The sequence below is a fragment of the Bombus flavifrons genome, chromosome 15, assembly GCF_040668555.2.
Source record: "Bombus flavifrons isolate JBK064 chromosome 15, iyBomFlav1_principal, whole genome shotgun sequence".
In the NCBI taxonomy this organism is placed as follows: domain Eukaryota; kingdom Metazoa; phylum Arthropoda; class Insecta; order Hymenoptera; family Apidae; genus Bombus; species Bombus flavifrons.
The window spans coordinates 5,756,997-5,767,652 of record NC_138456.1 but is presented as its reverse complement, the minus strand read 5'-3'; the positions used below and the strand labels follow the sequence as shown (position 1 = coordinate 5,767,652).

The 10,656-nt window shown below is 32.4% G+C and overlaps 2 protein-coding genes across 6 annotated transcripts; both read left to right on the top strand.

The window, feature by feature from the left end:
- The first annotated feature begins 2,712 nt into the window (after positions 1–2,712).
- LOC138187857 (zinc finger protein 660) lies at positions 2,713–7,059 on the top strand. 5 transcript variants are annotated; one of them, XM_069129073.1, is made up of 4 exons: positions 2,716–3,092; positions 3,472–3,645; positions 4,653–5,221; positions 5,752–7,059. In XM_069129073.1, exons 3-4 carry the CDS (start codon positions 4,685–4,687, stop codon positions 6,349–6,351), a joined length of 1,137 nt encoding a protein of 378 aa, XP_068985174.1. In that variant the 5' UTR covers positions 2,716–3,092; positions 3,472–3,645; positions 4,653–4,684; the 3' UTR covers positions 6,352–7,059. The 5 variants fall into 5 exon arrangements, with proteins under 5 accessions (XP_068985175.1, XP_068985174.1, XP_068985170.1 ...); XM_069129069.1 differs by having other exon boundaries at positions 3,472–3,657; XM_069129071.1 differs by having other exon boundaries at positions 2,717–2,871; positions 3,472–3,657.
- On the top strand, positions 6,961–10,306 carry LOC138187861 (uncharacterized). Its single transcript, XM_069129078.1, has 4 exons — positions 6,961–7,653; positions 7,995–8,414; positions 8,922–9,222; positions 9,662–10,306. The coding sequence occupies exons 1-4, from the start codon at positions 7,451–7,453 to the stop codon at positions 10,082–10,084; spliced, it is 1,347 nt and encodes a 448-aa protein (XP_068985179.1). The 5' UTR covers positions 6,961–7,450; the 3' UTR covers positions 10,085–10,306.
- Positions 10,307–10,656: the final 350 nt, after the last annotated feature.

Sequence of the window (10,656 nt, the reverse complement as noted above, 5' to 3'; positions counted from 1 at the left end):
CTGATATCGTATTATCTATATCATCTATATTATACTTGTAGTGGCACCTGGCCGTAGAAAAGGTTTCAAATTGAAATGGAAAATTTAAATCTAGGAGAGACCCATATTATTGTACCTTTGAATATTAACGTTGTTTTAGGTTACAACTTAACTTTTTAACTTAACTTAACTTTTCGTGGTAACATCCGTTAATATAGATGTATGAACGTGCTACCTATGACAATAGTATTATTATCATTTCTTCGATTGGTATAGCAGCACTGGGCGATAGACGACTACAACCGGCATACACTATCTTTGTACCAGTAGTTGTACTTATTTTAATATATCTGACTATTACAAATTTATCCACTCGTTATTTTATTAAATAAACCTACACGTTATAACCACCTCACACTGTATGTATTTTATGTATATATGTATACATATATTATCCTATATATACCTATATATTATACTATCTCACTCTATCACGTTTATCGAAATATATTACTAAATATAATTCAAAATATTTTATGCGTAAGAATAATAATTTTTATTACAGTAGATCTATGGTAAATCAGATGATTTTCAGAAAGGAAGAACAGTACTAATATGCTACAAAATATCCTCTATAAAATCACGAGTTACCAACCAAGAAACATGAGTTAGTTCGTCAATCAGATTATTTAAAAATGACTCATATTATATTTACATTTGCAAGAACTGAAACCGACTCAATAGAAATTTATTCATTTTTTATTTCAAATTCGACGATTATGAAAGTTTCTATTTAAAAGATATGATTAACAGGTTGAAAAGGAAATCTTGTCAATGTAAAAATTTCCATATTCAATGAATCCACTTAGATGTATATAAACATTTTAGCATCAAGTATAAAAGCCTCGCCATACTCCAGATTGAAGGAAACTACAAGAAACAAACTTCTCCATCAGCAACAATAAATAATTTAGAACAAGTTCTGTAAACACTATTATTCTATGCATGTGCTACCTTCTAACTTACTACAAAATAAAATTACTAGACTGCAAATTTTCACGCATTAATGAGAAATGCATTTATTTAAAAATGCATATAACGCACAAAATACAAGAAAATATACAGTATATTCCGGTATTTAACAGTCAAGTTTTGTTATAAGTAATCACGTAAAATTGGTGGCAAAAATCGCATTCTCTTTGTATTTCGTACTTTTATTATAACATATCGATGGAACTTTAAATGACCTATGTAAAGTTCGGCTATTAAACTCTAGATCACCCTGTATTAATATCTAGTGATTAGAACACCAAATCTTTAAAATAAAGTTATGATAAAATATGTTAAAAAAAGTAAGAAGAATGCAATGATCACTAAGCGTGGATGAAATTCAGTTTACCTAATAGATTAGACCTTTCGTGTCCGTCACACTTGCGTTGATTAGTGGCTACTACATAATTACATTAGATGCCTAATATAATGTGATAGCGCAGATGTTGTTGTCAGTGCACGTGTCCGTGTTTAACAGGCGTTTAATTAAATCGTACATTTCATTTCATGAAATTTTCTCGTTAATGTAGGTATATCATTTGCACACGTTGTTATTACAAACATAATAAAGCTGATTTTTCCCCTTTATAATATTTTTGACTTTTAAAAATGTTTAAAGATGATGAGTCGTTTTACATACGTAATGTAATATCATTTTTTGATCCAAATTACCCATTCGAGAGTAATTATTTTCAACCGCGCCATTAGCTGATTAAGCTCGGTATATGTGATCTCAGGGGAAGTTGAGAAGGTGTGTCATTTGATATCAAGCAGTTTAGTAACGTTTCCATTGTATTATATGACTCGATGGATTTTGCAAATCTAGGAGTTCTTCTAGAAGTTGTATTCATAGATGTAAAATTTATCTTTATAAATTCATAATTAAAAATGAATATACATTAGTATAAAATTTTTAATTATGACTATATAAAAAGATAAAATATAAAGAATCAATAAAAATCATGATATTCGGAATAAAGACTAATGCATCCTTTTAAAAAATTAGCTTCTTTTTTAGTCATTCAGCCACCCTCCTCAAAACATTTTTGCCTGTTATGTATGTATCAATATATTCCGTATCTTCTGACATCCTCAAATTTTCCATAAATACCAAGGTATCCTCAATCTAGTTATAATTCAATTGAAATCTAAATTAAACCAAATTTATACCTAACTTAATTTAATTAAAATCTAATCCAAACGCTATTCCTTTCTAAAATAAAAGTTAACGACAAATCGCCAATAAAGAAACAACTAAAAAAGGAAGAAGACCTATAGAACTTGCAGCGTAACGTTATGACAATACTTTCGTCCAACATGTGGATTTTTGTATATTATGTACATTCTGTATATTCCAGCATCTACAAATTTCCCATAAATATACGAACGTCCTCTATCTACTTACAATACAATTCCAATCTAAATTAAATCTAATTTACATTTAACTTAATTTAAATCTAATCAAACTCAAACCCTCTTCCTCCCTAATCATTCACCCCTTTTCCCTAAAACAAATATTAACAAAAAATCACCAATAAAACAGAACGAAAAAGAAAAAAAGGAAGAAAATTTACAGAACAGCATAACATCACGACAATACTCTCATCGAGCTATAATATATCAGCAAGACAGACGTTGACATGCGCGAGGTACCGCGTCCGTGAAACGAACAGGGAGAGTGCGCGTTCCTGATCAGTAGTAGCACACTTTCATCGCGGCGAGGAAAGTGAGCAAGTCGAGTGAGTCGTTTCATCCACGCCGTGGAGGAGTCATCCACGTTGTAACGCACGGCAACACACGACCGCGCGCGTGTTCACAAAGATCGTGTGTGTTGTACACAAGGTATAGAGAGGCTCTCGTGGTAGTGAAGAGAGGTGGATAAGGAGAGAAAGGGAGAAACCTCGTCTCTCGTCAGAATTCCTTTCGATCCGCGAAAAATTGTCGTCCGTTTTTACCCGGTGCAAACCCGGGTGGGGTGCTTGTTAAGAAAACGAATTGCTCGAGAAAGTCTCGAAAGGAAAGAATCATTAATTGCGCGGCTTATTCGTCGTACACAAAAATATGTGATAACGTGAAATAGATATATACATGAATATATAGTGGCTGCAAAAATTATTTGAACATACCCTTATTTTCTAATGAAGCGTCTTTTTACTAGATTCTATGCGTTTCGTTTGCATGGTATCAAATTTTTATAATCATGTGAAAAGAATACTGAATAGTACGAGATTTAACGTACTTGGACCTGATTAATTAGCATGTGAATGCTGCAATAAATACTAAATATTTAATACCATAATAAATATTATAATATATAGTATAATAGTATTTATTTATTATATAGTATAATATATATTAATGACGTATAAATACTTCTTACAACCACTGTATATGAACTTCTACATATAGGTACATGTATAAATAATAAAAATTATTTAACAGTGAATGACATTATCGTTGAATACTCGTGGATAAGGAAATGATACGTGATGTCGCGTGTCGACTCGCCCTTTCCAAGGGGAGGGTAGAAGAGGCGTGAGGTGGATGAATCATTGAGGCAGCCTCTGACGTGTCGAATAAAAGAGGGAGGCGATCGAAGAATCAAAGCGGAGCAAGGTTGCAAACCAAGTAAAAACCCGTTTCCAGAACTGTTTCGTAGTCCCCTGAAATGTAAATGAATGTAATGTCACTTGTAACTGCAAATTTCTTTCATTCGGAATACAGAGGGTGAATTTGCTCGATTCAAGATGGCTACTGATTTTGTTATGCTACCTTTGTTCGATACTATTGTTCGAGGGAAAGTTCATTTGGAGAAGTAGACCTTTCCATGGCGAATAATGCATCTACAGGGTGGTTCAATAATTATGGCTATTCATCAAAATTTCTTGGCAAACTGGAAAGATTCAAGCAAAATTATTTAATTATTTAATAAAATTACTTTATGGCCATTCGTCAAAATTTCTTGATAAACTGAAAATTCTAAAACAAAATTATTTACTGGGAATTTTGTGATATGTTAGAATATTTTTTCACAAGGCTTCATTTACCTGTTTATGGAAGCTATAAACGATCTCCATAGATATAAATTTCCTAAAGTTGTTCAAGAAGTCATCTGCATTGTAAAATATCAGAATATTTTTCTTCTTTTTATTCCTTATTTTATAGTGAAGATGTTAAAATGTAATCATTATTGGAACTCCCTGTACATGCATGATTCGATAATATAAATACTACATCTAAATTACATTGAGTTGCATATACAAATTAAAAACAGAAGAACACAAGTATTTGTCTTTTACTATCGGTTTCACGCTTTCTCGAGTTTCCATAGGACTAGGTTTTTACGATATTGATTCGTTGAATATTGAATATGAACATAGGATTAAATTCTCCATTCACTCCATTTCATTCCTCTCTCAAAAAACGATTCTCGTGATAATTAAAGATTACAAGAGAAGAACATAATATATCACATCTCCTATTTTTATAAGGAAATTCTTCCAAATTTATTAAGTTATCGATCAATCCCATGTTATCATGTTTTCTCCAATGACCTACAATTGGAATTCCTATGACACAAAACAAGCTATTAATGTTTCCTTTTTTTCTTTTGTCTTTCTTAGTCTTCAAGAACTGGGAAATTTTACTGAGGATCATGATGAGTAAAAATAATGAAAATGGTATATCCCTGGCGACGCCTCCAGCCATACATGTTGGTCCCATAGTAAATCCAGGAACCAATGAAACCATCTCTATTGTAATTCCGTTATCAGCTCAGTTGGCCACAGTTACCAGTCAGAAAATTGAAAAATCTTGCAAAGATTACACCAAGGATGGCAAACAGTCGTCCAATAATGTTCACTCTCGGCTAAGAAATGATAAAACCAAAGGATGTCCTTATCCTGGCTGCACCAGGTATGGGAGAGCCTTCTCGAGGGCACACGACCTGAAACGACACATTGCTCGTCACGAAATGAGAAAAGAAAAGCTGCACGGTTATGAAAATTACACTATGGTCGGCAAACAAAATGGGAAGGAAAGTAACGAGAATATAGCAAATGGAATAATTGATAGACAACATATGGTTTGGAATGATGAATCACGCGAGAGTAAATCTTACTCTTGTTTGCATTGCAAGAAGAAGTACACTAGTGAGATTAAGCTTAGAGCTCACATGAGCTCCCATGAAAAGGTATGTTAGTAATTTCTAATAATTAATTAGATTCCCTTCTTAAATTTGTTACTCCAACGAAATAGACTCCAGCATATAGGTTTATTCCTAATATTGTAATTACGAATATTCCTAATAATAATGAAATAATAATAAATGACAATTTCTACAAATTAATCAGACTCTCCCTTTGGATAACATCATTTGCTATTCTGATAAGGTAGATGCCAACATGTTTATGGAAAAAATGGTTTATGGAAGAATTCTCGTTTAGGAATATTTTCAATAAAATAATGAATACAACAGTTTTTAGTAATCACTTAGATTCTTTTGCATAATACAATTAGCAATATTCCAACAGAACCAAATAGCTTCCAAATCTCAGAACAAGTCTAGATCATATTCGTCTACTTCCCTAATACTGGCTATCCATCTAGCTTTATCGACTAATAGATTAATTAGCTCATTACCTAGACAACCTTATCTTTTAATATACGTATGTATATTACATCAGATCCATCTTTGACATTTATATCATCAATATCTAACAGGTTCTGGGTAAGAATGTGTGTGCTCTGTGTGGAACATGTTCCCGGGATGAGGAGGAATTACAAGAGCATATGAAGCAACACACAGCAAACATGTTGGAAGCTCAAACAGTGTTAGAAAAGAGTGAAAGGGAACAACCAGAAAAAGAAGACGACTTCTTACTTGAAGAGATGTTGCTTCTGAATAAGAATCCTCGAAGAATTGCGCAACCAGTGAAAAATAATTCGAATACAGCATCCAAGATAAGATGTGACTACTGTTCCAAGACTTTCAAGACCAAATGGACATTGAGCTCCCACGTGGCGGCTCACGAAGGTCGTTTTCAATTCGATTGCGGTCAGTGTGGCAAGAAATTTGTCAGAAAGAGTCACTTCGAAGGTCACATGAGATCTCACGAAGCAGCACGACCTTATGTCTGCGAACAATGCGGGAAAACGTTTAAAGAATTGAAGCACAGGAGGGAACACACTAAGAGGAAGCACCCTACTAACCAGAACGCGATTCAAACGCTTTTGGACAGCATCAGTCCGTGTGCATCAGATGAATTACCGGTGGATCAGGCCAAGTTCACACTCCTGATGCCTGTTAATTTCTCTGTCTAAGGTCCCCAATGTAGTTTTGCCCCGAAATAATGGAAAATGGTTATAAATAAATGTATAATTTGTAGTTTTGTAATTTTATAATTTTTAAGCCGACTTTTTAATTTTTCTAATTTTAAATCTTAAATAGAGGATCTTAAAAAATTTTGTTTAATTTGGCTTGAAAATCTTGCTGATATGAGGTTTGGCTATAAGACAAATTAGAAGATTTCAGATTTTATTAATGGGATGGAATGGAATGAATTGGAGGTATAATAATGAAAACAGGGTTTGAAAAATTAAATTAAGTCTTACGAAAGTTTCTAGTGGCGAAACTGATGAAGAACTGACGCTGTTTGTTTATAATAAGGAGATTGTTAAATTATTTTAAAGTGATGCTCATTGTGAGATAAGGTTTTAAGGCATCTTTAGATTAAAAATCTCTTATTAACCTTCATTTAGTCTCATCAGTTTATTTCACAATGTAATTGCAAAAATTCGAAGATGTACAGTCAATGTGACAACTGCAACTACAATTGCAACTATTGTATACTCGAAAAAAATTGCTATGCTTAATTATAAAGTACATAATTGATTACATATAATTTAAGTGATTTTAAGTTCCTATTCTATTTTCATTTATCGGAACGACACACAAACCAAAGACAATCTCGACTTTAAAATGACGTACAACTTGTACATAATCTAATAAATTGATCGCAAAAGAAACAACATCTCTTGTTTTCAATAAGCACAACTACCAAGCTATCCTCTTCATTGTACAAGGGGAAACTATGTTAGAGGATACGAAGATTGAAACACCCTGTGTAGAAAATTGTAATACAATTATCGAAAGAAGAACTCGATTACAAACGATAGCCACGTATCGTTTGTTTTATTTTGTCCGACATTCCTAGTTTTATAAAATTTTTACCCAGAGGCAACATTTAATTAACAAAAAAGAGTAATGTTGTAACGAGAAAATATATAATTAATTGTTTAACAGATCACTGACGACGTAAAAGCAAAAAAAAAAAGGAACACAAAGAAGCGCAAAGTAGCATCGACATCAAAGGGAAAATTTGTTTTAACTCTATATTCTTTTTTAATGTTCTAATTTTAAATGAACGCGAACAAGCGACCGAAAATACCAATTATAAGATGCGATCAATATCAGGGATCGCGGAAAGAATCAGAAATATCCCTGTTAACAGAACAAAGTTGTCATGGCTATGCATTGGACACGCTTCCGCCGGAAGTTTTGGAGATGATTCTTCGGTTACTGCCTCTTCATGATGTTGCTACTTCCGTTCGTTTAGTTTCTAGGTAATTTTTTAAATACCACTGTTTGTATCAATGTCTCCTTTAATTTTAGATTTTTATTATCTGCATCATTATCCAGAAGAGAAATTTTTATAAAATATGTCATCTCATGTTTTTAAAACTAATAACATATAATGTTAAAAATAATAATTACGACTCTTCTCACCTTTTGTATATTCCATGCTTTTTATGAATGAAATATTCCAAAAAAAAGAAGATATCTAAGGAGATATGAACGTGAAGAATAAAAAATCTAACTTCTAAAATTCTCAAAAGAAAAAAGATAATTGTGTCCATTATTTTATTAAAACAAAATAACTCAAACTCACTTTTGTCTGTATTAGACACTGCTCAACGGTTGCAGCAGCAGTTTTAAATGGCGCCTTTCTGATGGCTTGCGCGAAGGTGGATGGTATAATAAAGCGCAATGAGAACGTCATGAAAACTACAAAAACGGACGCCGAATTATTTGCCTGTAGCAAAGCTTTAGACGCTCTAGAGCTGATTAAAGCACAGTACAAAATGCTACGAGCAGTCACTTGGAGGTACACACATCCTCCAACGAAGCAACAAAAATTTCCAAGGCTTTGTTTCTACGCTGGTAGTCTGCTCGACAACCTGAACGAGCTACTTAGTCAAATTTCAAAGTATCATTCGTCCATCATCGGTCCTCGTACAGCAGAATCGACTATCTCTTCTTTTATAACCATCTGCAAACGGTTCATGAACTTCTTTGAAAAAGTCTCTGAACGCAGGGTGAACAGGTGAACCACTTCGTAAAAGAGCACCGATTATAAAAATTACGATTAGACTGCGGATATTTGTGCAATATTTTTATGAAGATAATTAGGAAAATGGAATCTAGTATTAATACTAAATATCATAGAGAATAAAAATATCATACTGTACTCTAGACATTTTATATATTTTTGCGTATTACATGCATTCTGTATATATTTGCAACTTTAAATTCACCCGTAAATGCATTAAATTCGGCAGTCTATTTGTAATATATTAAGTTGTGGAAAAAATTTGTAGGGAAAGTTAAGAAAAATATAACTAAAATTTGACCTTTATCATCTATAACTATACGAGTGATTTCTTGAAAAATTTGTCATCTTTGTTATTAATTTCAGTGAAAGCTTCTCTCTATTTCTTTTAATATATGTCTAGATTTTTTTAAATATAACAATTTTTTTAATGTACATTATCTTTTAGAATAAATATATATTTACGTGTTAAAATGTCACGTGATAAAATAATATTAGTAGATCGGCCCTGATTTCCGGATGCAAGATCGTAGACGTTCTGGACTGTCTCGTAGAAGGTCGACAAGTACTCTTTTTCAAAGTATTGACTAACAAACGAGATACCGGGAGAATTGTCAGCATGAAATTGAAATACACAATGAAACGCGCTTGGTTCACCAGTCTAGATGTTTCCAAAAAGGCTGAAGAGAATTCTTGGAGAGACGAACAACGTTTCATGTATCTTCGATTACGACGTCTAGTAGGCAGTGTGAACGAACACCTCTTCGAGAACTTACATTACGAACACGAATTACTCTTACAGGTGACGTTTACATATACAAAAAAAAATAAAACAATATATATACAAACAATTTCCTTCAGCAACATTATTGATACATTATAACATTATATTGATAGATTCATGGTCAATCTCTTAAAAAATTATCTTTCTTAGCAATAAATTGAAGTAGTTTTTACGAATTATTGGAATATTCACTTTATTGTTATGAAAAAATGTTTTCCAAAAATTCGAATGTAAATAAGATGAGATAAATTCTTGGTAAATATTGAATAATTTTTACCTATTTTTCATCAATAAAATAAGGTTTGTCTTTCGTATTGAAAAATGGCACTCCTTTTACCGGTCAATACCAAGTTTTTAGTATCAAGTAGTAACATATAGATTACTAATATTCATTATTGATTATACTATCCACATTGTAACTATCAATAAATAACTAACGATATTTCTTTCTTTATAGATTCCTTTGACACTCCCGTTGAGACCTCCGCCAGCTTCCACTTACTCAGGATACGGAGAATATGGTGGACGTTTCTTTTACTATGGAAATATGAACAAATACGCTTATGAGAGCAAATTCATGCAGACAGTAAGCACGACGAATTTGACAGTTGAAACGGAACAACAAGTCCAGAGGCCACCGTCTTTCGATTTAATAATCGAAGTCGAACTGAAATGCACGCCAGACCTGGCTCCACTTGCTGTTAGATCGATATTAAGATCGGACGAGTTCGAAACTTACGAGATGAAAGTGTGCAGGAATCAACAACTTTACTTGCAAATGAACGTCACGTGTCCAGCATCGATAGCTAATAGATTACCTGGTAATTTTGTGTGGGAATTGCATAGTCCACGACGTGTACTTATGGTAGAAGATGTATAGTGAAATCTTAAATTAAAACATAAGTTGAGGTCACTAATTAAATAAGCATATCGATTGATCTAGTAGAAAATATATAGGACTGTATACGTTTAGGCTGAATGTAGATACATAATTAGTCTGAGAAAGTCTCAAAATAGAAATTCCCAAATTTCAGATTACAAACATTACTTATAAATTTATTTAAAATTTTTGTCTACAACCTTGCATTAAAATTACATTGTATTAATGGTCCGTAATTATTTCTACTTCATAATAATAATTATATTAGTCAACATTAACTTATAGCTGTAAAGAAAAAACTACATATGTCTAATTTGATATTTTATACTCCTAATAAGCTTATGTTGCTAATTTAAGTTTCATATCTCCCCTTAGATTTTCTATTATTCTATTAATTCCCTTATATTAACTATTTATATTATACTATTCTATTAACTCTCTTAGATTTTTTATTCCTTAGAAATTTCTATTTTGATATTCAAAATTAATGTATGTTCAAGCTTGACTATTTTTATGACCTCACTACTTATGTATGTACACTTCTTCTACCAAGAGGGTGTTAAAATTGATGA